Source organism: Copadichromis virginalis, linkage group LG17 (genome assembly GCF_057382275.1).
Source record: "Copadichromis virginalis isolate Kocher_CV1m ecotype Utaka linkage group LG17, C_Virginalis_male_GT1.1, whole genome shotgun sequence".
Lineage (NCBI taxonomy): Eukaryota > Metazoa > Chordata > Actinopteri > Cichliformes > Cichlidae > Copadichromis > Copadichromis virginalis.
Window position 1 is genome coordinate 34,499,040 of NC_140634.1, and position 27,170 is coordinate 34,526,209.

A 27,170-nucleotide genomic window follows, 5' to 3' on the forward strand; every position below is an offset into this window, starting at 1 on the left:
TGTGTACACATATTTTACAAATTAAATAGAGTAAACAATAAATAAAATATATAAAATAAATAAAATAAAATATACAGAGTGAGACATGTGCAAAACAGTGGTTACCAGATGGTTGTATAATAGTTTCTAGGCCTGTGTGATTGCAACCTGTCACTGATACCTGCTCTGTTCTGTGCTGTGGGTCTTGTTGCTGCTTTCCCTGCCTTAAAAGACTTCTATGCATGTGCACTGAAGGCTAGGGGGGTCCCAAAACGGAGGCACACTGACAAATATTAATACAAGTCTTTCACAGTGCGGCATTTAGTAGCTTAAAAGTCACGTGTTGTTTTTACAGTTTCCTCTCAAGTGGCCAAAAACATTAGTGGTGCAAGCATACTCAGCAGACTTGTATGGAGAGTAACTTAAACCTGCTGAATGCTGTCTCTGTCATTGTCATGGCCACTGAAGCCCATTTATCAAACGTCTGCTGAGTATTCCACTTAAAGGCATATTCTCATCTCCACACCTGGAAGAGGAGTCCCAGCGCATCCACCATTAAGCAGTTTGGTCCTGCATCAATTCACTGAGAGCACGTCTGCATGGATACCCAGAGACAGAGTCAAAGAATTAAAGCAAAACATCCTCCTCGATCTCTGCTGAGAGACTCTCTATTATCATACCTTCTTTACTGACTTGTGTAGATGCACCTTCCCCAAAGAAGCCTTCAGATTTTTCTTTTTTTCTTCCAACAAAGGCTGAACTGAAAGCAGCGTCAGGGGATCACTCCACATCCAGTGTGAGTAATAGGCCTACTCAGTCAGGTCATCTTGCTCTCCCACCACCCCACCCACCCACTCACTCCTTAATCTCCTCCTATCTCTCTCCAGGAATGCAGCCCCTTATTTTGAAAAATACCTTGTCATGCAATACCCTTGAAAAGCCTTGCAGCACTCTTCAAAAAAATTGGCATCACACCGCATGATTTACTGACTTGTATGCAAAAACAAGGCAGGAAAGATAAAGATTTATGATATTTAGGAGTGATTTAAATAAATATGTCCTCTGTTAAAGCCATTTTCCCTTTTGTTTTCCTGATAGGGCTGTGATGCCTGCTCGAACAAATAAAACGGCCCAAACTCGTGGCAGGATTTTCACTTAGCTGTCATGTTTTCAACAGGCTCTCAGTGTGCAGGGGCATTGCATCATGCCTTTCAGCCGCACTCTCCCCTCATGCATGTTTCCATGTAAGGCATGATGGGAAGACATTCTCTCGTGGCACAGTTTGAGTCAGCCACATAAATCACTCAGCCTTCTTTTTTATTCTTTTTTTTGGGGGGGGGGGGGGGGGGGGGGGGGGGGTTGGTCATCTTTCCAATTTTCTCCCCTTCTCTCACCGAAGTGTAATTTCTCCCTGGCCACGGAGAGAGCCACACATCCAACGCGCCAGAAGCATGTCACAAATGTTAGCAGATCCATTTTATTTCCAGTTTTTGCCTTAGAGAAACGCATCAGGAACCTCTCAAATTTAACGAGAAATACATTTTTATGCTTCCCTTAATGCTTCCAACATGTCATGTTATTGCCTGTGTACCAGAGGCAGTGGGGTGCTGTGGCTCTTGCTAATCACCTATACTTTTTCAGTCACTGAGCTTTGGTGTGTATATAGGATGACTTTACTCTTATTAAAGTTCAGTATCCTGCTCAAAGGCCTTTAAGCCAGGCTTAATTTTTTTTGTTAACTGGAACTGTGATCTTTTAGCTGCTTACTGTAGAAAAAGGAACTAAACCAATTTATCCTTACTTGAGATCTTTTCAGTTTAATTCTATCCTGCTTTTATATTCTCTCTTCCGTTCTCTAGCTGTGGTGTCAGCAGTAGCAGTGCTTAGACTCACAATACATCAGCACTCTGGTTCCACAAGTCTCCCCGGTCAGCTCACTAGTAGCAGATTAATGTCCTGTTGAGGAGACACAGACTCCTGCCCGGGCCTCATTTACTCTGACAGAAGGCAGGTGTCAAGACAGGCTGTCCTGAAGGAACGAGAGCAGGCTGCAAATGGACATGAGAGAAGGGCGAGGAAGGGATTCGTGACAGGTCTCATGTTCATGTGTGAAAGAAAAACTCCTCCATTGCTGCTAGAGGTATCCTCGAACCTTAAAGACACTTTTTTTTTTAGAATTACCATTTGTATTTAACAAAAACTTTGGCCACCAGGGGCATTATTTTAGCGTGATGTTTAACTGCTTTTTTAAATGCTATCCCCATAAAATGCTTCTAAAAAAAGTTATATCTAGCTACACCTTCTTGTGGTACAAAAATAGAATTAGATAAAAGTATAGCCAAGCCATAGTTCAACTTAAGTTGAAATTTCTTCAACACAATACATAGATTGTTTGGGCATTAGGTTACACCATTTGTTTCTTCACATTCTTTTAAGAGCCTTATTTATTGGCAGGCTTTACCTGATATCGCCCAATATTGTTTTTCTTTCAGATACAAAAAACATAAACAGATTTTTCTAGCATTTCTAGCTATTTATTTACTCGTTTACCTACTGTGTGATCAGATAAACTGGCTGTTGTGTTTGTGGCAGTATTCCAAACATGTGAGTTCCAGAGTGCCCTCTGGTGGAGGAACTATGCAACGTCAACACTCATGACATGACTAAAGGGTGTTTCTCCCATCTCTCCTTACATTTTTAAATTTACATTTTATTTTCATTCATTGGCCATTATAAATGCTGATACCATTTGACACATAGCTAATGTTGGGATGATAATGAATATGTCAGGCTATTATAGGTACCCGGGAATCTTATTTGTCTGTGTGGTTTGTTTTTTTATTGTATTGAGCTCCTCTTCTTTGTATTTGACTTCACTGAGCATCTGTCTGTCATTATTTATTTAACCTCCCATTTAATACACTTGAAATTGTCAGAGTGCACCCTGAGGTACTGGATGATTCGATGATGACGTCCTTCTATATTCCTCAGAGCTCTGCTTTGTTTTGACAGGAAAACGATGTGGAGAAATTACATATATATATTCATTTTATTCCTGTCTTTTCTGATGCTATTACAGTCTTTTTTTTAATACTGTATTGCCTCTTCACAACATGTTTGTTGTGACATTGCAGTTGATTCTGAATGACAAAAAGATGAGGGCTTGACTATAATGTCCTTGTGGAATTCCACAACAGACTGTTAATGTTGCATGTCAAGTGCAGGGGTGCATATTTATTGAGATTATTTGACATTCTGGATATTTGCACCAGAATATCTGATGTATATTTTTTTTTCCAAGGAGACGCTTACATAAGAGGGGTGCTGCGCTGAAAACCAAGGCTGCCTGGATCTTGAGCAAACAGAGGAGGAAAGTGCCAGATTGGCTTATTTATCGCCTTTCACTCCCCTCTTCATTGCTTGGCAGCAAAGCAAAGAACATTCATTGTCAAAAGTATCATGGTAATAAAACATTTAATTTCATGTGACCTAACCCGCATAAAAGTGTATTTTCCAAATTCTTTTACATTTGGGTTTTTTGAGTTGTCAAAATTCCCATCTTAAGACTGATTGGGTTTATAGAGGAGGAACCTCAAATTAAATATGCTAGGATTACCATAACCCGCCAGGTCTACCCAGGTGTCACTCATTGCAACTTAAGTAGCTGCACAAAAGGCTCTGTAGTAGGCGCTCAGAAACCTTACTTTTAAATAGGAAGATAACCAGAATGCAACCAGTTGGCAACCAGTTGAGTTGAGTCCCCTATTGCAAACAGACATATCTCAGACAAGTTACACTTAGCACAGAATGGCTCACCTTGATTGCAAAGTGTTAGCAATCTGTCTGCATTTAGAAATTAGATTCTTTGCAAACTTTTTCCAATGTGCTTGACAGAGATTTTAGTCCGTTCAAGTCTGGACTGCAGCTTGCATGGTCAGAGGCTACAGGTGTTGCAACTACTTGCAGTTGGTCACCAAAAGGGAAACAAATCAATGCGATTACCGGGCAATCACCAATTTTTGCTGGTCACAAGGAGGTTGCCGTCCCATTTAGTGTGACTGCGGCATTTGTGATGTCAAGTGGGCAGGCAACAAGCTAAACTACTTTTAAGTTTGAGGCAAGCTACTGAAGCAACAACCATGAAGCAACAACCATGACAGAATAGGGAATCTGTTGGAGTGTTATCAGGTATCTGGAGCCTGGAATGTCCGCTGTAGAGCTGCTGACAAGATGTAGGTAGGTCCAGTGCTAAAAATTTCTCAATTTCTCAAGTTGAGCAACTGAAGCGACCACCAGTGTGGGAAAAAGATTATGTTGGCATCCTAGTCACCTAGAGCCTGAAATATCCACTGGTGACCAACCATGAGCAACAAACTGATGCACAGCAAGCAGTTTTTCCGTGGATGCCCTCCTTACATATCTGGATGCAGCCATTCTTCTTATTAAAGATGCACAATTAGCCAATGTAGAACTATTTGGGTGTGCTTGGGAAAAGGAGGATTACTTTATTGCATAAAATATTGCTGACTTCATCTTGCGGACATCTGCTATGCCAGCTAATTGTGGCGCTTTGTACACTCAACCCGATGAGCAAAGATCAAACAGTGTCTGACTCCAGCATGTCTGTCTGGTGAACCACCATTGCAACTGGCTCAAACAAGTTTTCCTCCACACTGTTGTCATTTCTAAAATGTTCTGCAAATGCTAACATTAAGGCCAACAGTTGGCTGTTTCAGCAAAGCTAGCCAACAGTGAAAAAACACTTACTGCTTTAACAGCCAGAGAGTGAAAGTGGACAGTATGTCCTTGGTTTTTTAACATAACCCCATTTTTGCAGCCAGGGGCAGCACAAAAGTGACCTACTGCTTTTTAGTTTTAGTGTCCTTGTTTTCCACTCAGTTGTAGTTCTGTCGTTAGTTAGCTAACATAAACTAATGTAAAGCTATTAGCAGTGACCAACCAAGTAATGACACATGCTTAACATGCTCTAAAAACTATAACCATAAACCGTTTTCTTAAATCTAGCTTCACAGACACTGTTAAACCGATGACAAGTTTTTAGCGTAGGGTTCCATGGTGGAAATTAACCTTAGTACATGTAGTGTTTCATGTTAATCTCTAATCACTCTAATCACTTTAAAAGAGCCATAGTAGCATTTTTAGGCTAACCTACAGTCACATTCTGGGTTTAGTTGAATGTTTAGCAAAGGGATATGAGATATTCTTATCTAACATAAGGCCAGAAACCAAATTAATGTATTTCTCAAATTCCAAACTCTTCGAAACTCCTTTCAGATTGTGAAAAATACTTTCCTTTGCTATTTTTTTACATTTGGCCTAGCAGACCTACTGAGTCAAGCTAGCTGCATCCCTGTTTAAAATCTGTAAAAGATGTTAAATCAGTCATTTATCACACAATCATGAGAGTGATATCCATGTTCTCATATACACCTTAGAAGGTAAGCCATTAAGCTTATTTCAGATGTCAGAGTGTTACTTCAGGTTTGATACAAAGGTTGAGTAACTTAGTAAGCAGTTTTGGAAAAACACAAGCTCATTATTTATTGTTCTTTTCAGGGGGGTTTTCGCCCTCCTGATGGAAGGAGGAGGAAAACAAAAAATAAATCTCAGATTTTTCGATAAGTTTCTTGTGAAATGACAAACCTGCATTGAGATTTATTAGGCATTTCTTAGGCAGTGGCAGGAGAGTGTCAGAGCCACTCTGTATATTGGGGGCAGATAAACAAACTGTTTCTAACTGAAGTAGAGAACTGTGGCGTTGGAGATGGCGGATTTTTCACAGAGAGGAATGTTCCCTTCCAGGGGGCTCAGATTCAGAGTGCATTGCTGAGAATGGTATAGAGCTCATATGCGAGAGCGAAGAAAGCTTTTTGTGTGTTTAAAAATGAAACGTCACCGCAGCCAAAAGATTGGTGTGCCTTTCTTTCATGACTCCTGAGTCGTGCAGGTGTTTGCGTATTTGTGTGCGCTTGCCCGACAGTGTTGGCTGAGATGTCACGGCAGGTCCGACATCACCATCAGTCATGCTGCTTTGGGAAGGAGCCAGCTCTGTGGCCACTGCGGAGTGAGTGTAAGAGCTCTATCTCGCTGTGCACACAGCATGCAAGAAAACCTTCCCTTTTTTTCCCTTTTCCCAGTTTGGTTACGGGAAAAGGCAGCATTTTTTCCTTCCATATTTGGTCATATGGAGCACTGCCAGTGAGCAGTAGCCTTTTGATGCCGTCCAAACATCCCTATTTTGTGTGGGATTTGTACTTTTTGGAATGCTTTTTCTCCCAGTTCTGCATGATTGTGGGTGTAGCATCTGAAAGTGCACTTTTAAAAGGGACACAGCCTTTAAAAAGTCAAAGACTGAAGCGGAATTATATTGGCTCTCGACCGCTGCTGCTTCACAGAGACGTTGCAGGATTATTTATGATTTGGGCAGAAAGAATCCAACTCTTAATGCAAATGTACCCCTTAAAACCAACATTTAAAAGCAAGACAGTGTTTTATAGCCTTTCCTTTTTTCAGCCAACTGCTACATCGACTCCATTTGAGCAGTGATTTCATTTGGTAAATTGGATCAACAGCTGACAAATCAGAATTTATCATCTCTTTTCAGTGGTAAACTTTTAAGAGCTTCAAGTAAGATTTTGAGGCCGGATATAGTTAGATCTCCTCATAAATGGGAATAAAAGAGACCCGTTTGCAGTTTAAGGTGGAACATCTGTGCAATCAAACCTGAAAGTCAAAAAAGCTTAGATTCAGATGATGGATGGCGTGTTCTGGTGTTATTTTTATTGCAAATTAAGTGTGACTTAGCTTCAGGCATGGTGTTTAAGGACACGTAAACACACCCTCAGCCTGCAGGGGAATGTTAGCCGGTGAAGCTTGTCGGTGTCTTAAGCTGTCTCTCAGCAAAAAGAAAAAACAAGGGCAAAATATCTTTGGATCTTGCGCAGCCTAAAGTGTGATGAACAGTACAAAACTCCCATGCATGTGCTCTGGAGGAAGAGGAGAAAATATTAAAAGAACAGTGAGTCACAGTCAAAATATATAACCAATAACAGCCTGCAGAATTCAGCTGTGTTATCGCCGCTGACAGTGGAAAATAAAACACGGGACTGAAGTATGCTGCATTGAGAATCATTTGTTTTTAAAAAAACGCAGCGCAAGAATGCAGAAAGTATCAAGCTGCAGCTTCCTGTCCAAAAAAGATTTGTCATTTTGAGAGATAATTGAAACTGTTTTATTTATTATCTCTGCTTTATCACAACACATGCGGTTTGAGAAAGTAAGGTGGAAGTTACACAACATTTTTTGCTGATAAATACTAGAGACTGCGGGGGGCTTGCCTTTTGTAGTTTGGATCATTATTTTTGTTGCTATGTGGGGACATGGACACAATGACCTGATCAGTTATAAACACAAAAATATGTTTTTGATATTGTGTGCAGTTTACTGTTTATTTATTACAATTACATTTTTATTTATATAGCACTGTATCACAATATATATTCCTAGGGTAAAGACCCTACAGTAACACAGAGAAAACTTAAATAATCAGATGACCAACTGTAAGCAAATACTTGTTGACAATGGGAAGGAAAAACTCCCTTTTAACAGGAAAAAACCTGGTAGAACAGGCTCAGGGAGGGGCGGCCATCTGCAACCGGTTGGGGGGTATTTAAGTGAAAAGATTCAAAGTAAGGTCAAATATCTTATTATATTTTAAGTTAAAAGGCATATCATGAGTAAAACAAACAGTCTTTGCAATCACTAAGCTTTCCCACCTGAGCTGTTGTGGAAATCACAGTCACTCAAACACAAATTCATCAACTTGCAGACTAACCTTGTAGATGGTGACTGGAGCAAGGGTTACCTGAGAGTAACAGCACAGTATTAGCTGTTTGGACAGTCAAATAATCATCGTGTCCCCTCCCAAAACTGACATGCAAAGTAATGGAGAGACGCTTGAAGTGAGGATAACGATAACTGTGGTGAAAGCAATTTGTAAGACTATGGTAGGTAAAGAAAACACCTCCAAACACGTGTTAATCTATGTAAAAGTGTTGTTTTTAAAGACATTTTTCTTTAGCTATGAAAGCTAGGACTTGTCTAAAGTGCTTCAGGCGCTTTGAATTTATTGATGCGCTCTGTTACTTTTTCTTTCCCCTAACATAACAGAACAGCACACTCTCTGTGTTGTGATTTACAAATTAACCACTGGGGTTTCCCCTCTTACTCAGCCAAACACACACTACAGCAGTGTAAACCAGAACCATCCTTTCCTTGATGTAGCAGGAGGACTTGTGAATGAGATCACAGATAGAGAGGAAGAGTGGGGGCAGGCTGTAGGCGAGTGGTGGGAAACGGAGGCTTATTTGCATTTATAGATCTGCACAAACTAAATGAGGCAAAGGTCTAATGTTACATTTAAGACTTTTTTAGATTTAAAGGGATTTGGAATAAAAATAATCTATTTTTGTGATTCTGATGACATTATATGTCGCAGGCCTTTATGAGTGCTTCCTGGTTTGTGGGTCCACAGAAGGGCCAGCTCATTCAGGGCTGACTCTAGGGTGGAGCCCTGCTAACCTTGAACTGGACAAGCTAACATAGTCTCTTGATGTTTCCAATGCAAACTGGTCCCTCACCCTGAACTAGATTGCATTGGGTGACACTTCCAAGACCCTACCAAAGGCAAATAATATTAATAACATTATGACTGGCAGCAATGCTCATGCTGCAGAAATAAGATCTAATTTGTAATGATCCCAAGCTATCATTGAAAAATAATTTTCTTTCATTAGAGTCGCACTTTATGTAACATGTACATGACTCACAGTGATCGTTTTAACATCATAAATGCTTACTTTAACCTGCTAACCCTATAATGCATTTAAGGTATTCCATTGAGCTTTTCTTCAAGTGTGTGAACACATACCTTCAGTTGGTCTGTCTCAGTGTGTATGATTCACAGTGCACAGAGAAGTGTTATGGAATGTGAACCATTGTCTGGGAATGCAAGAGTCTCCTTTTTTTCACCAAGTGGAAACTTAACATCTTTAAACTTCAGGTCTCTTCCTTACGCTGATGCGAAATATTTCCTTGCTGGTTTGTCTTCCATCTGACAGCCAAAGTCAGCACAGAGGAGATTGTAGCACGATTTGAGGGAGGATTTTGTCTGATCAGTAGATCTTAAGTCAACAGTGACGGTATATCCAAAGCATTCGTGGTCCTGTTCTTATTTCATACCCTAATCTTCAAAAACGTCGTCACATTATCACATTGCATTTCACTTTGCGCTGGCTTTAGATACTCAGTTTCGCCTTAGAATATCGTCGGCTCACGCTTAGTGAAATTTTTCCTCAGTCGAACCGAAGCTAAACTTTCAAAAATGTATTTTGGAGGAGATAGAGTGTGAGCGGAAAGCAGATGGTATTGAGATTGAGCTGCACTCTGATGCAGTTGGCCGCTTAATATGTTCCCTTGAATATATAGTCGCGGCTGACGGCCTCAGCTTTGACAGCAGAGCCTATTGTGGTTGATATTCACACTGTGGCATGTCGATGCGCACACAGACAAATAAGGAAAAAAAGCTTGGCTGCATGACACGCTTGAATACTCTGAACCAAGTACTCAACTTAATTCATAGCCGACCAACCAGCCGTCTGTCTCTTTATATTATAGCTGAACACGGTCTGCACTTGTTGGCTGCACTGTTGAATTGTGTTCCAAGCAGGAGTCAACACACACTAGCTGTTTAATATTTGAGATTTTAAACATATACGAATTATTGATGCTTTTGATGTGAGTATTTTAGAGATATGTGATAAGTTAAAAGGCTTAACTGGAAACTACATTACAGAGATAAATTAAGGTTTTGGTTAAGGAGCCAATAGTGCCATATATTTGGCATTTCTTTTATATTGGAGGTTTCCAGTCATGTGATTACTAACCACTTGATATTAACTATTAACTTGTTATGCTGTAGGGTCAACTGAATAAGGCCCACTTGGGCCCTGTGACTGTTCTGGGACTGTCTGGTAGCCACCAGTTGCAGGGGAATAGGAGTATTCCCTGGTGTTTTAATTAAATTGAATGAATTCAGACATTTAACTTTGTCATTGAATTTTAGGCCAGGTTTCACAATGAGCTCACCCGAAACCCTGGCTGATTGGGACCCACACCCAGTTTCACACCTTGGCTCAGGCGATTCGAGGATCATCAGGGGGTCCTTTTGTCCCTCTGTGGGGGGATACTCCCACTAGGTTTAAATCTGGGATTCCCCACCATTTGACCTTAGAACTGAAGAAGCTTCTCGGATGAGAGGTGAACGTGAAGTCCAGACGCTTTTCTTTGCAAGATGACCTGGATGACTGAGAACCTTCACAGACACATTGAATTTTATTCTTTAACAGTGTCTTGCTTTCCTCACTGATAAGCTAATGTGAACTTAGCATGTTAACTTTATTGGCTGCTAACAAAAGCTAACAAGCTATGACATTGCAGTTATTAGGGCTGTTCGATATAATGATTTATATCGTTTGTTGTTTTCGTGGTGTCGCAAATTAAACAGTTTACAGCAATATTTTTTTTATCGTTTTGATGGTCACTGTAGTGGCTATATTAAATTCTTAAAGTTCTCTCTTTCTCTTACATTTAAAATAACCACACTATGGATGGACAAGCGACTGTTTTTACATGTTGTCGTTAGCAACAATGATGGTAAACCCAGCGTGTGGCTCTGCTGTTCGCTTGTTTATTTTCCACATAAACCTTTCACAATAAAGCTGAAGATCCTTTCGAGATCTTTCAAAATAAACTGAAATGAAAAACAGAAAGACCAGTCAAAACAAATTGAGGTCCTTATTTCGAAACGTAGCATGTACATGGTTTGGATATTAAAAGTCTGACATGGATCAGAAAACTGCACTATGCAAATTATGCGGGAAACCGGCCCCCGCCTCAGACTCAAACACGACAAACCTCTTCTACCACCTACGCAAGAGTCACGTGAAAGAGTATGGAGAGAGTTTACGGATAAGAAGCAAAAAAGAGCTCAGGTGCTCAAAATAAACATTAGACTCAACTGTTAGAACAGGCTTTTCCCTGCAGCACGCCGTGTAATAAATACTCACAAAGAAAATGGCGGCCGTTACAACTTATGTCTAAAAATGTATAGTTTCATGCATCGGTCAAAACACTCAACTCCAGGTACAGGACGCCCAGCTGGAAACACTTCACGCAAGTCGAGTTGCCCGAGATTCACAGAATTTAAAGAAAATGTAAAATTTTGGGGATATATATCAATATATATCCCCAATATAATATAATGTAATATATAATATATCGGATATGAGATTTTCGTCATATCGCACAGCCCTAACTAATATCCAGAATTTTTTTTATCTATAGTTCCGACTCAAAAATGTTTCCTTATCTTAATTTCCTGATTGTTCTGGGCCATCTTTGTTCAGGAGTTTTCATTATGGCTTGTTAGTTTTTGCTTTTTGGTATTAGCAAAAAAAAACAAAAACCCAAAAAGCGGCAATAGGAGAAATTTCCAGCTAGATTGAATTTTTAACAGTTTAGTCATAACGAAACTCTACAGGCTTTAAAAAAAATAACTGGTAAAATACACTAGATTATAGACAAAACTGAGACGAACATGTAAGCATTGAAAAATTCTTGACCTTGTTGTGACAAAACGCGTCCACGAATTTATGAATGCTCAGCCACAGCAGCTCTGCATCCTGGGACTGTACGTGTTAATGTTGCTTTGGCCTGGACGTGTGAGAGGAGCCACATAGTGCAGAAACCCACAACCACCGGGCCAGCTTTCCAAACTCTACAACTGCGCTGTAGGTGTTGATGGATATCGCACATGTACACACATTTATTGTACCATAAACACAAACTGCACTTGCTTTGGTTTCTCATGTTTGCAGTGTTAAACAGTTTATTCAGTTTTTAGTTGAAGTCAGCACTAAGAAAGCCTCATCTGTACACATCTGCAGACATTTCCCCCCACACAAGCCCATTCACAAATGTAAATTTTACTTTTTAAGTACTGTTTATCATAATGCACACACCCTTACACACAGGCTGAGCATATTTTAACAGCCTTGTCAGACTGCTCTCAGGAGACTCCTTACCCCTGCAGAAAACGTTAGGTTTACCCAACTCAAACTGTCCCCAGAGCCTCAGCCAAAACAGCTGTTAGTGTGCACTACCTACAGGAAAACAGTATCTCGTTCTCCTTTTTTATTTCCCTCCTCCTTCTTGCTTTATTGAAGAAGCTTTATCTGTGCGATAAAATAACCATAAAATGATCTTTCCCACTTCAGTAAAACACACTATCATCATATCTTAGTTTAGATTGAACTGTCTCTACCCCTTTTTCCTCCTCCAACTTTTATTGCTCCTATACCGTCAAAGGACAGCACGTGACCTACAGTTTCAAGTGGAGTAATGGTTAGATTCCCACTGTGTCAGTTACCGCCTCCATGTATTTGAAAAGTGCATCTTTTGGATTGTTGATTTTAATAATGTATTGTAGTGCAATATAATGTCTTTAGTGGCAAAAAGATATGAATCGTGTGAAATGGGAGCCACGTGTCCAGCCGAATTACATTAGCACCTTTCTTGCTCCTTCTAATAAAAATAGCATTGAAAAAAATTGATGTTTCTACACTGATAACAAATTTCCCGTTTTGACAATTTATGTTCCAAAAAGGAAGAAATTTCCTTATTTGCAAGACAATTAATATTTTTATTAGTGCTGTCAGCGTTAATCTCGTTAAAATGACGTTAACGCCATAACTGCATTAACGAGATTAACGCTAACAGCACTAATTTTTTTGATATTTCATATTTGTCCATGTTGCCAGCTATAAGCCAGCAGAAGATTTACATTTTAACATGCTCAACTGGCTCACTGTAAAAATAAATAAATAAATAAATAAATAAGACTGTAACCTGAAAACTCAAAGCCCATGAAAAACAGGAAGAGTTAGGATTTTACAGATACATTAAAGATACTTTTTAGAATTACTGGTGCTATTTTCTTTCTATATTTTGAAGTTAAATAAGTAGTCCTACAAAATAGCAGCTCAACTCAAGCAACTCAATCTCAACTTCTTGCCAAGCAAGTATGAGGGCATTCGATAAGTGCTATGGTAATCTCCTCCCATAGCTGAAAATACCACAAAGAACCATGAGCAAAACAAAATTTGTTTGTTCTGGTTGTCAGGACAGCGCAAACACAAGTTCAAACTTGGGTTGATAGCCCTTTGCAGAGGCATACAAAAACACAGTTATATAACCACAAACAACTAGTTGTTATGAGTTTTTCAAGTCCACTACAGGTCCTTCTGATGGATGTTTGTATACTTGGTGCATTATATTGTAGTACTGGTAAGGCCACTTACTCTAATGACTAAATTTGCATCATTCCAACCCAAGTGGACCAGTGTATACTTACAGACACTAAAATACTGGTGTTTGGCTGAATATGCAGCACTAAGCAACTGTTGCTGTGCTAGCTATTGATTACAAAGTATCCAGTATCTTGACTAACTCGACTCTACTGTAATCTTGCCTATTGAAGTTATTAGTAAGACTATGATAATGTTTTTACCTGTCTCTTTTTTCCTTCGTATAGGAATTGAGAATAGTTTTGTGTCATGGTTTGGTGCTTTTTGTTGTTTATTTTTCAAGTTATTTCTGATTTTATGTCATAGTCTTTGGTTCCTGTCTATTCCTGTCAGCTTTACTTCCTCCTATTGTTAGATTTCCCTCCTTTGTAATTGTCTGCCCCACCCTCATTAGTATCACCAATCAGTCAATCAGTGTCCTCGGCACTCCAGCTGTCCATTTCCTGCTTGTCAGACTGATTTCCATCATGTCCTGAGAATTTTCTGATGAAAAAGCAAGCTCTGTTAGAATGAATTAATACTGTCGACATACCAAGAGCAGCACTTTTTATAGAGACAGTTACCAATACTTTCAGACAGATTAGTCTGGAACTTATACCAGTTCAATGTCTGTCCTCTGTACTCATCTCTTAAAGTCAGCTAAGGCTGTCTTTGGCATACTTTCTCAAGCCTTTAAGTCTAACGTATCTGTTATGCGTTTTGGTAAAAAACGAAAAGAAAAATCTGAATCCATAGAGCTTTGCAAAAGAGATCCACTGTCTACCATCAAGCTAAAGTGACTATTAGCAGAGACTCTTTCAGTCATTTCAGAATCAGAATCAGAATACTTTATTGATCCCTGGGGGAAATTATTTCCACTATAAAGGCGGGGTGAATAACATACGTCAAGCTAGTCTGGTAGACCTATGACAGTATTTAATAAGAGAGGCTCCTGATGTCATAAAGGTTTGTCAGAATATAGAGACAAAGTATTTACATCCTTGAGAAGCCCTAAAATTTGAGTCTAGCTAAGTCAATATTGATGGGAGACAGCTGATGTCAAAATACATGAAATCCTGCTTCTTATAAAACTTTTCTCATAGTTAGGAAGTGATGCTTTCTACAGTCCTTCGTTTGTAATATACAGTATCTTGTCAACTACTTGAAAATGACTTTGTATTGTATACATTTGAATGCACCTTGTGTATCATCAGGCCTTCTACAGTAGAACTTCTGTGAAAGATCAAATATCATGTGGCTGGTTAAAAAGAAAGAAAGAAAGTAGCTCATGAACTCTGCTGCATACCAAGTACTGTGGCAGGTGGACAAAATATTTTCTTCCACTGACGCAGAGACTAGAAAGCCTTGGGGTTGTGCCAGTGTTTCTTTTACATTTCTGTTTACTGCAGTACTTCTCTTTACCTGAACACCTGCACAGTTGTGACTGTTGTAACTCTTCTCATAACTCTCCTCTTCAGTGTTGTAGAGCTACAGCATTTGTGGCAGTTTTCACTTCTAATGCCAGGTTGGACACCCTTTGACTTTCAGAACTGCCTTAATTCTTTGTGACATAGATTTACGAAGGAAGTGGAAATATTCCTCAGAGATGCCTATTGACATGATAGCATCACGCAGTTGTTGCAGATGATTTATTGAATTGAGGTCTAGATGCCATTTGAGAACAGTGAACTCGTCATGTTCAAAAAAGCAGTTTGAGATGATTTGAGCTTTCTGACATGTCACATGCCCTGCTGAAAGCAAACATCAGAGGATGGGTACACTCAGGGTACAGGATGGTCATAAAGGAGCGGACATGGTCAGCGATACTACTCTGGTAGCCTGTGGCAATTAGTGATGTGCGATACCACTGATTTCCTTTCCGATCCGATACCAAGTAAAATTCAGGGTGGTATCGACGATACTGATCCGATACTTTGTACAAAAACGTATTTCAGTTACTGTATCTCAAATTATAGCGTCATAATGATTACAGGACATCGGATTACTTGTTCTTATCGTTTAATAATGCACAGTTAACATATAGAAATAAGAAAACTGAAGTTGTGCGCTATTTGAACATGTTGCCTGCCTGCAGCACTAAAGGACTCTATGAGAGGCGTCTGTCTCGCCCTAGCAGCACCTGTCCCTGTCCACTCCTCCTCTTCAGTTCGCCTCAACATAAGCTCGTCATATTCTGTGATATGATTTACTCTGAAGTGCTTGATGAGGTTAGTAGTGTTGCCACAACACCTCACTTTCTTGCCACAAGTATTGCAAACTACGTCTCAACCGTTTGTGGAAGTAAAATACGTCTGCACATGACTCCATTTACGCTCAGCCATTGTTGTGAGTGTGCACACCAAGGGGCTGGACACATTTATACAGACGTACTTTGCACATGACTATGGCAGGCGGAAGACTAAGTAGTTCCTTCCAATGTAGACAATCCAAATGATATAGTTTCTTTCCACTCTGTTCCTGTTAATGATAACCTACAAATTTACACTAAATTACTAAAATATCGATATTTTGATATGAGTATCGATTCTAGAACATAAATGACTGGTATCGGAGGAATCGATATTTCTGTATCGATCCGCGCATCACTCAGTTGTTACTAAGGGGCCCCAAGTGTACCAAGAAAATATCCCCCACACTGTTATACCACCAGCGACCTGAACCATTGATATAAGGCATAACTGATCCATGGTTTGATGGAAATGCTGACCCTGTCTTCGAATGTCATAGAAGTCAAGACTCATCAAATCAGGAAAGGTTTTTCCAATCTTCTATTGTTTAACTTTGGTAAACCTCAGTTTCCTTTTTCCTGTGCTGATACAGCAAACTGTGGCAAATCAGTTTCCACGTGTTGTGTTCAGAGATGCTCTTCTGCTTTCAGTAGTTTCTCATAAAATCAGGCTAGCCCATTTTTTAGCAACCATGTTGTGTTCAAAGTTACTTAAATAACTTTTCTTCTACATTCTGATGCTCACTTTGAACTACAGCAAGTCATCTTGACCATGTGTGTGTGCCTAAATGCACTGCATTGCTGTCGTGTGTCTGGCTTATCAGTTATGGATTTGCTTGTACAGGTATGCTATAATAAAATGATCATGTGCAAAACTTGTATATTAGCGAGCATGGTCGTATGTTAACAACTCACTATATATCATCAGTACACTTTTTTGTAGTACACCACTTACACTATAAGTGGTGTACTTTATAAGTTAGGAAGCTAAATTCTTCTAGTGCAAATGATAATTAAATACACTTGTACCAAGTCACCAAAACATCAGATCAGAATCTGATCAGATTCTGCTATTGCTAGTTAGCTAGCTAACAGTAGCAACACAATTAGCATGGTGAAAGGAGCTTGCAAAGAAAAGCGTCTGGACTTCTTTAAGTTGCTTTCTTTGCAAGCTCCTTTGACTACGGTGACCTGGATGACTGAGAACCTTCACAGACACAATTAGCATGGATGACATAGCTATATTATCTCCTTTCTTTACTCTAACAAAAATTTAGGCTAGGAATTCCACAGAGGTCCACTTGACTGTTATAAGTTATATGTTGGAGCTGCATGTAGCTATACTTAACAGTGTGAATTTACTCTTTTAGGCACTGTGAATGGGAAGTGTAAGTACAGAAATACACCATCTGAGAGTTATTTTTGCTTAATTACAGAATTAGCTTTGTCTTTATTATAAAATAGCTACTGTTTAATTTGTGTATAAAACAGATTACATCATAATTTTTTTAACTAATGATCTTTTTAAAAAAAACAATCTTGGGAATAGCAAGCTACCTTTGTTCCCTCATTTGCAAATCTTGAAGCTGGCAAGCACATAACTCTTGCAAAGCTGGTTTTTACTTGTTTATCTTCACATTAATTCCCCTTATTCAGCAACCAAAATAGGGTTAAGGTTAGGAGCTGAGCTGAGTATAACTGCCATGTGAATGAGTAATTTAGAGACTCTTTCAAGTCCCCTCTGCTAAAATCAGAGGCTGAATCGGAGCATTCCTCACATAGCTCCATAACCATAATGTGGAGATTAATGTGCTTGTCTAAAGGTTATGAGGGGACAGTTGCTCCGAGTATCAGAGTTACAAATCTGACCAAAAGGTTGCACTCTTCTTTTCTCACAGAATGCTAAAACAGACTTAGGAACATTTTGGCAGAGCCAAAAATAGATGCTGCACTGCTGGCCTGTTATTCTTCAGGCCAGCTCCCAGACTTTTGCTCGATCTACTCTTTGCCTCATTTGGCCGATAGGAGTCCATTGTTTGGGGGCTTTTACCTGGAGACCCCACGAGTCGATAGAGGCATTACAACGTGGTGTAAAACTAGTGGCTGTCAGGATAAAATCAACTTGGATTTCAAGGTTTTTCAAGAGGTTGGCACTTAGACACTGGGTCTCTGCCAGGGTCTGGCAGTCTCGACAGGTAGTAATTTAACTGGTAAATGTGTCATTATAGCCATTGTAGAAGGTTGGGGCAGACAGGGAAAGAAAAAAGAGGGGGAGGAGAGAAGGAAAAAGACAAACAGAAGGGAGGTGGAAAGATGGAGATAAACGATGGAATAAATGGTCTGATGCAGCAAAGGTTGAAGACGTCTTACGGCGGACCGGCTCAGGCCGTCTGAACTTATACAAAAGGTCTAAAAATGTCGCAAACTTGTGACTTCAGGTTGCTCAATTTTATGGAATGCCGTCTTTGTCTTCTGCCTCTGTTAGCTTTTGCAAAGTGTGGGTGGTCCTCTCAGTGATTTTCAGTACACAACAGTTACTCTCTGACGTCTTGCTGTGGGCCCTTTTTGTCAGTGTACAACGCAGCCCCCCATGTTGCTGCTGCTTCATTCAGAAAGCAGCCCCATCCGCACATCATAAATCAGTTTAAAACACTATTATCTCAAGTTTGTTATTCAATTAAATCTTGGGTACGTAATCCGCTTATCTTTTGGAAAACTAAGTCTTAATTTTAATTTACCTACAGATCATTGCGTAAGAGTAAATAACATGTCTTTAAAAAGGATACATAGCTCATTTTTTTGTCTAATCCAAACACCAAGAATGAATAAGTAATTTGTTATTTGCATCTATAACTCCAAATTCATTCGCAGCCGTGCTTGTGTTACTAATAAGTTTGTCTCCCTTGGCGTCGCTACTTCTAGGAAGTATGTGATTACACTGGTGATGTTTGGAGGCCTTGTCGCTTTTAGTTATTGCTCTCATTTCGTCTTAATTACAGTTGTACGAATAGCCCCACGTCCAAATGCAGCTTGCCTCCCCACGGTTTCACAAATGACACTAAGCGTGCATCTAAACATAGACGGTGAATTCTTGCGGTGTTTAGAACATCTCCTTCTCGTCACAAAAGCAAAAGCTCTCACAGTGCAGAGGCAGGGCCGTGTTTACTATACGGGCTCAGAAAGGGGGGAGGACACTGGGTGAGAAGATGCAGTGGGGAGGTTGAGTATTAGCGGGACCTCTTGTCCTCGTGGTTTCTTTGAGAATGTCGCTCCTGTGCATTTCCCATGCATGTGCTCGTTGCTGTAGTGTTATCACGCTTGTGTGCGCGTGTACCTGATGTGCAGTAAGCTGTGGGGACAGAAGAAAAAGCAGACAGAAGGCACAGGAAATCGAAAACAGTTCAGCCAAGCTCTGACATGGCGGTAAACAACACAGGAAAAGTTAGCTGTAGAGATAGGGAGAGATAGAGAGAGGGCTCAGGAAGGGGTGGGGGTCACTGAGGGATGGAGGGAGGGACGACTAGCAGGGAGGGGAAAGAAGAAGAAACATTCGCCTTTTCTGTCAGCTGAAGCCGGACTGTGGGAGACTATCACTGAAAGTTTGTGCCTCTGTGTCTTTGCTTGGAGAAGGCATCGTGAGGAGCTGGTATGGTGTGAAGGGAAAATACATTGTTTGAAGTCTAAACTAAGGTATGACATGCATGATTCTTTCTTTTTGGCTTTCCAAAAGCATTTTAAAGCGGTGTCTCTTTCCCCACATTCTTGGTCTTTAGATATCACTTTATTCTCACCTTTTTCAATCAAATGCTCGGTTAGCATTTGTTTGCTATGCCTCCCGGTGTATAGTGGATGTTTTTGTTGATTTAGTACAGAGATGTGTGATGGGAAGCTCAGCAGCTCCTGGGTGGTCTCAGGCCTCACAAGCACAGCCTGTCACGTACCCTTCCAGAGTATTTTTAGTGAGGGTTTCTCGTAAGGGATGGAGTTAACATCCTGCCTTGGCTTCTCCTTTCCTCCTTTATACAGCTTTCTCTATCATTTTCTCTCTGGTTCTGCAGTTTGTTAACTTTGATTCCATCAAATTTGTGTCACTAAACAGAAGGACAAGGCCTCACACTTGTTGTTGTCATTGCTTGCAGAAAGAGATTGTGTTTAAAGTTCTAATTCTTATAAATTTTCGCCTTGGTTGATTTGGCACCACCTGCGGCTGATATAGTAACAGCAGCAGTAACAAAAGTTAGAAGTAATCACAGAGTCACACGCATTGCCTTATCTATCAATTCCATGGTGGGAATGACACATATGACAAATATAACAATAAATTTACAGGCGTAATTAGAGTATGTAAAAATATTCATATAGAGGTTGACTATAGCTTTAAAAAAAAAATTCTGGCTGCTGACTGAGTGAATTAATGTCTATTTTTTATGATGTCTCCGCGTAGGGCACAGCCATGGAGGAAATGGACTTTGAGCGGCGCAGGGAGTTGAGGAGACAGAAGCGGGAAGAGATGCGCCTGGAGGCAGAGAGGTGAGACATGTTGGTGTTTGCAGATTTCTCAAAAGGTGTTTAAGAAATCTATCCTCTGCAGTGGCCTAAAGAACACATACAGACCAGCTGCTTAGATTGTTTGAATAGCCTCTACTATTTCAAGGCTCTGGTAGTTTCAGTGCACAACGCACTTACTTTGATGCGCACACCAAGCAGAAAGAGCAAGGATTCAGGAGCTAGGTCTTTTACAAAACATCAATCAGCAAATGTCGACTTCCTTAAACCAGGCTGGAAGGAGAAAAAAAGAGCTGATAAGAAATCTGATAGGAGACGTGATGACCTTTAATGTTCAATCGTGCCCTCCCTCTCTCTTTCCAATTTTCTCTCCCAGATACCACAGCCTTCTGAACCGCCTTTGATTCACTGGGAAAAAAAAACGGATTAAACTAAAGTTCATTTCAGCAAATTGATTGAGTGGTAACCGGCCAAGTGCAGTAATCAAAAAGAGTAAAAAGGGGTTTTTATTGTGAGGATTTGATACATAGTCTGCCAAGGAGGTATTTTCACAAAAGTCTCTTCATCTGTGCTGCAGCCCTCGCAATTAGAGATGAGGTCGATGTGGATGCAGATACTGGCCAAGGTCACTTGCCTCTTAGAAGCATTTTATTACAGCTACTTGCTCCATCACTCATGGAAAACAAGCTGACATAGTCCTGACCACTGCTGAATACATAGATGGTTCTCTCTGATAAGTCATCTATATGACACAAAGAATGTGTAAGGGCATTAACTGTAGTAAAGAACAAGGCCCTTTGCTCAAGGTAAAGTAGCTTTTCTTGTTTTAAGGAAAATGTCCGTGATAGTGGGTATACTTGGTAATAAAAATTCAGGGTCAAGTCATTCATCCAGTTCTAGGAAGTGTGTCATTCATCTAGTAAATGCATGCCTGGATACGTTAAGTGTATTTCCAAGTTATTTTCAGAATGAGAACTTACGGGACTATTTTTGCTCAGTCATTTAACTAAACCTACCTGAATAGAAAGCTTAGAACGAAGAAAGATGGTGAACAAAGCCTGACTACATTTCTGCTTCATAAATGTTGGCAAGTATGAGAATAGATGCAACAAACTGCAGTACAGGAATGTTTAATATTTACTTGTGGTGCTAAAAAAAAGAAATAAATTACCTGTAAATTAAAAATGGCTTTGTATTGTTTTTCTGTCACTTGGGGGCAGCAAAGCAAGCTGTGCGCATTAGCATACAGTATTCTTACTTTAGTTTATCTGATATGGCCTAACAGTTGACAACTGACTTTGTGAAACTGACTCCTGCTAATGCTTAATGGATTAGCATTAGCAGGATTTTCTGGCATTCTGCTAAAATTAATGTGTTTTTATCTCTAGCTAGACATTAAGGAAACATATATTTTTTTAGCTGCTAAAAGCTACATAGCATTTGTAACCTTCGACAACATTATCTGTCTGTCATTTGGTTAGTACAACAGGTTTATGTGAGCTCTTTTGCTGAACACACCAGCTTACTTACAGATAAAATAAGACAAGCTAGCCAAAATGCTACACGCTCTGAACCAGAGAATTTATAAATATGGTGGTATCTATCATGTTATACGTAGTCACGCATGTCATTGTATTTTTATAACATGTTTTTGGAATGTTTTCATGCTAGTTGTTGTTTCTAATGTCTCTGTAAAGCACTTTGAATCACCTTGTTGTTGATTTGTGCTATACAAATAAACTTGCCTTGCCTTGCCTAGTAGCAAGAAGTAGGAATCATCAGACGCCTCAGAAAGCTAAAACCTTTATCTTTTGCCTTTTAAGACGTATATTCCTTATTTCCCCAGCTGTACCCTAAATAGCTGATTGGAGTGAAGGTCAATGCCTCTGTTAGCTTTCACAGCCTAAAACCCCCCACTGCTGGAATTATTTATGCATTTTTGGAATGTTTATGTTACATGGAGAAGATGGAATTTGGCAGAAAGTGTAGACTAAAAAAAAAAAAAGGCGACCGAGAAGAGTTGTGGGCCGACTGGAAGAGCAATGGAGCGAGAGTGAAAAAGGGCCAGAGTCGTAAGCGCCCTCAACATTTACATTTTCAGCTCGGCGGGAGTTTCTCCGTGACTGTTTATTTGGCCCGAGCAGCAATAATTTCAGCTGGCAGGCGACGCGCCGCTCCTGTTATTGATAAAAGATTACATCTCTAAATTGTTTCCATTTCTGCCAATATATTGAAACAATCAATATTTACATGCCCCCTCTTGGTCGGACTAGTCAAAACCACATGTTGTCTCGTTGGCTTGCTTCCATTCAACCATCATTGAGTGTGCTGTGAGAAAAAGGAGACTTTGGGGCAATATAATAACGGCTGAAGCAATGCCAAATTCCTGGCTATTATAAGTGTTTACTGGCCAGGTCTCCATGAGCTGTTTCCTACATGCTGGGATGCTGCGATTGTGGGCTTCCTCACGCCAGCTCTGTGCATGTCACTGTACTTGAGAGCGCATGTGCACGAATGTTAGGACGCTTCCACGCAGCGAGTGTTGGTGTGTTTCGTATCAGCATCGGGCGATGAAGGCTTGACAAGCTCCATTCACTTTTTAAAAATACAACCAAGTATACAAGTGTGCGTGTTTGTCGGGATGACAGCCAAGCCTTCCCTTGTTCTGCCTTGCATCAACGTCAGTTATAGCTCTAAGAAAAGGGTCATTGACGCTGTGGCTCACATCGTGCTTTTGATTTCAGTTTTATTAAGCAAAGCCACACACATACACCCCGTTTTTCTGCTCAAAGGTTTCTCACACTCTCTCGCGCTCTATAATTCCCTGCAATCCACGCCGTTCGTCGGCGCTATAGCAATCAGACAAGGAATGTCTCTGCCTTTTTTCCCCCGCTTCTTAGCCAATGAACGCACATAGATGTGGAATTTTCCCAGTCAATTCACTGACCAGAGGGTATCTGCCTTGGTTAAAAATGTTTTTTTCTCATGGAGCCTACAGAAATGTTGCTGCCACTCCCTTCCCAAATGAAACTCGTGTACTTGAGCAGTTAATCCTCCTGGATTTGGCTATTAGAAAGCATTTGATCATACGCAGCAGTTTAATCTAACATAGGTGACTGTCTGTGTGAAGGCTACTCTGAGTGATCACTGTTTCAAAGAAATACTATGACTTGTGTGCTGAGAGCAAGGTAGTCTCACTATTCCTTCAATTTTAAACTATGAGGTAATGTTTATTCTCTGAGGCCTTTACTTAGCATTTCTTCTTTTATTTCCTTTTTTGGGAAGTGTTTATTTTTGATTTTTGCCATTCCCCACCTCCCGATCACCCTCCTCTGTCTCCTCCCTTCATTCTTTATGCATCCCATCCTCCTCCCCCTCCTCCTCCTCTGGGTCTCACTGTCTTTCTTCTTCTCCCACCCCTCCAAAAACCCACTTTCATTTTCTGATTATTCTCCTGATTGTTTCCCTCTCCTCCTCTCTTAAACTGTCACCTCTGCCTTTCCTCTCATCTTCTCCCCGCTTCTTCTTCCTTTTGATCCCGCTCCTCCACTTAAATTGTCAACCCCTCATTCTCCACTTCCTTCTCGCTCGCTCACGGTCCGTTTCTCCGTCGCTTCTTTCACGTCTTTTCACCGTCCTCCCTTTCCTCCTCATTCTTACATCTGCGCTGGCCCTCTGCCTCAGAGACTAGGAAGGGTTGAGGAAATAACACCCATCCTCCGTGAATGAGCCATGCCAAACGGTCCCCCGCCCTGGTTGAACGGACCATTCGCAACGTGACCCGGTCCTGCATCGTAAATCTTTGCCAGCTTCTAAGCTGCTTTGCCACATCAGCATTGAAGGGAGTTAAGGCTACCCTTCCTCTCTTAGTTATTTTCAGATGCATGCCATATTACCTCATTCATCTTCGAGTAGAAGAATAAATGCAGTCTAGAAGGACTGTACCACAGCTAGCAATATGAATTCTTGGAGCTGGCCCAGCAGAGCGCAGGGTGGGGGGAGGGACAGACGGGGGATGTTGTGGTTCTGTGGGCCGGCAGTAGGAAGGGAAACAGTCCAGAGAGACCAGCGTGGGAATGGGTCAGCATTTCTGACAGCTCAAGCCAAGCCCCCACCCTCTCTCCCTCGCCCTAACCATCCCTTCCTTAACTCCCCTCTCCCCCATCTGCTCACAGCAGCCTTTTTCCCTCCCTCCGCTGTTTTCGAGCTTCCTCTTCACTTTTCTCCCTTCCTTCCCTCTGTCCCTCCTCTTGCCAAGGAGGGGTGAAGAAGTCTTTTCTCATGAGCTTTTCCCAAATTGTTTTCACTGACATTTCTGAGATATTTTGCTGTAAAGAAAATATTTGGACATACTTCTCCCTAATAGGTTCACTGATGGCGATGTTTAGTGTGCTTTCCATGCAGGCGGTTTAAATCAGCGAAAACACACTACTCAGGGTGTGAAACACACGTTATTCATATGCTTCACTGTAGCTGCCACGGTGAAGTCCACGGCATTCGTAGTAAAGCACCAATAATGGGCAGGTTTCCTTTATTTACATGCTGTACTCGGCCACTCAAGAAATAGGCGTCTGGTGGAGACGCCTATGTGTCCTGGTAACCTGCAATTTATTGCTGTGGCTTCACATCATTTCGTACAGGAAAAGTTGTCGACTATGATAAAATCTGCAGATTACTCCTTTTTCCATTATTGTGCACACCCCTTCCTTTCCCGTTTTTCATTTCCCACCTCTCCACTTTATCCTCACTCTATCCCATTTCACTTGCCTGTTCTCTTCTTCTCCTATTTTTTCTTTCTTCCATTATCCACCATTCCACCTCTCACCGTATTTCTGTCAGTATGCTGATAGACTTTGGGGGCCTCGCTATGGAAAGGGATATTAAATCAGGGCTTTGGTTGTGTATGTGTCTCCAGCCAAGGCTGTGATTGACAGGAATGCTAATTCAGCTTTCAGGAGTTTTTTCTGTCTTTCTTTCTTCCTTTTTTTTTCCTACTGAGGAATCTTTAACCCTGAGATTGTCGTCGTCACCGCCACCAAGGACTCCTTTGTTCCATTTTTAGCTGTTTTCGTTTTCTCATGACATTCGGTGCTGTTTCTGGGACGGTTCAGTCCTTCAGGAATTACAGCAGTTGTTGTTTCACTACTTTTTTTTTTAGGTCTCACAAAAACATCACTCTGCTCTGATATTTTAAATAAGGGTTAATGTACTTTTTTTTGCAGTGGAGCTCAATTGACCTTAATAATGAATGGAAAAGAAAAAAAAACTCTTTCTTGTATTTTTTTTGTTTGCTAAAATGTAAATATTGTGCTAGCGCTCTCAGTGTACAATGTATATCACTGGCCCGCAGGGCTGGAATTCAGGATAGACCCTCCTCTGGATAAAGCTGATTTTCTACACTCGGAGATGCTGAATAGTTTAAACTAAGCAGACACACATGCACATGTGTAAAGCATTGCCTGACGTCACTGATGTCACCGTCCCACAGGTCTAACTTGGGCGTTAGCAGATTCATCTGTTCTGTTATGACTAACCCTAACATGCCTCATATGAGAGGGAGAGGGGGTTGGGGGAACAGCATAGTGGGTGGGGGAGGGGGGGGTGTTGTTCACAAGCTGTAAAACCTCACATAAACCCTGGCGGCTTTAGCTCGCCTCACCACACGTGTTGCAATTAACATGCAACGGCATGCTTCGCTGGCCGGCCTCAAAGGCTGCGCTGCGATGTTAGGTAGCTGGGCATGTGGTGAGCAGTGGAAGTGTAAAGGTCAGTCAGGGCAACACAGATCAAGCATGGAGCTGAGTTCATAGATGTCAGGTGGCCAGAAACACTGCACTGCACAATTTGATACCTTAAAAAAAAGGAATAGTTTCAGTGTTGGGTAGTATTGCATTGTTTGATATATGATATATAATTTTACTTTTGGGTGTAGTCTCTTTTCCTTAAAACTGTCTATTGTACTTCACTTGAGTTTCCTGCATTCCCCAGACTGACTTTGGACAGACCCGAGAGAAAGGCCTGAACTTGTTGCTTTCAATCAAATTTAAGAACATAAATATACAGTAGCTTGCAAGCCAGTTAGATTTTTGGACAGTGGAGTCTTGTTTATGATAGCATGCAGCCGCACCCTGTACTTAAACCTTTGCGTTAAATAAATAATTTTATAACTCGCAGCATGTCTCTGAATGATTGTGTGAGGTATAATGCAAAAAACAGATGTTTGCCCATGTTTTAGACATGACCTGCAATGACCATGCATCATCTGCTGTGTGCTTAAGTGCAGCAGGAGTTACGACCCATGTAGCAGTGCTGAATGAATTTAATGCAAGAAATAATTTGTACAGATATTTGAGCTTGCTTTTGAGGAGTAAACTTTTATTCTGCTGTCTAAAGTTCTCCACAGTTAAAACAATGGCACAGATTAACCAATTGCAATGCAGCAGCTTCATTTGTGATCTCGCCCCAACCGGTCACAGCAGATGGCTGCCCCTCCCTGACCCTGGTTCTGCCTGAGGTTTCTTCTGTTTAAAAAGAGTATTTCCTTCCCACTGTCGCCAAAGTGATGCTCATAAGGGGTCGTTTGATTGTTGAGGTTTTCTCTGTATTATTTTAGGGTCTTTATATTATAATATAAAGTGACTAGAAATGACTGTTGTTGTGATTTGGTGCTATATAAGTAAAAGTTAACTGAAACTTAATTATCTGAAAGCCAACAGGTAGTGATAGCTCTGGTTGCAAAAGGACTTCCAGGCCTATAGAAGTCTATGGCAGAACGGCTTTGTTTCACACTCCACACACACACTCCTGTCGAGTGTATTATTTCGAGTCATGTTAAAGAAAGAGAAATCTATTTTGAAAATTTAGTTCATACCAAGTGACATCACGATAGCTACATCATCTTTATCACCTGCTAGCATCCTGTATTTTACAAGCCATTGAGCACATCTTGTTTAATCCTCCTTTATGACTCTTAGAATGATGATAAGACGAGTGTTTACCGAGGTCAGAGAGCG

The 27,170-nt window shown here is 40.7% G+C and overlaps 1 protein-coding gene across 6 annotated transcripts in view; it reads left to right on the forward strand.

Annotated features, from left to right (window-relative positions):
- The window catches only part of cald1a (caldesmon 1a), a 66,115-nt gene that overhangs the window by 13,427 nt on the left and 25,518 nt on the right, over positions 1–27,170 (forward strand). For 5 of the 6 annotated variants that reach the window (XM_085436195.1, XM_085436190.1, XM_085436193.1 and 2 more), the window contains exons 1-2: positions 19,201–19,341; positions 20,096–20,181. In XM_085436195.1, the coding sequence (XP_085292321.1) occupies positions 20,105–20,181 (77 nt within the window). In that variant the 5' untranslated portion in view covers positions 19,201–19,341; positions 20,096–20,104. Of the gene's footprint in view, positions 1–19,200; positions 19,342–20,095; positions 20,182–27,170 lie in introns of those variants that run through there. The other variant, XM_085436191.1, reaches the window with a different exon arrangement.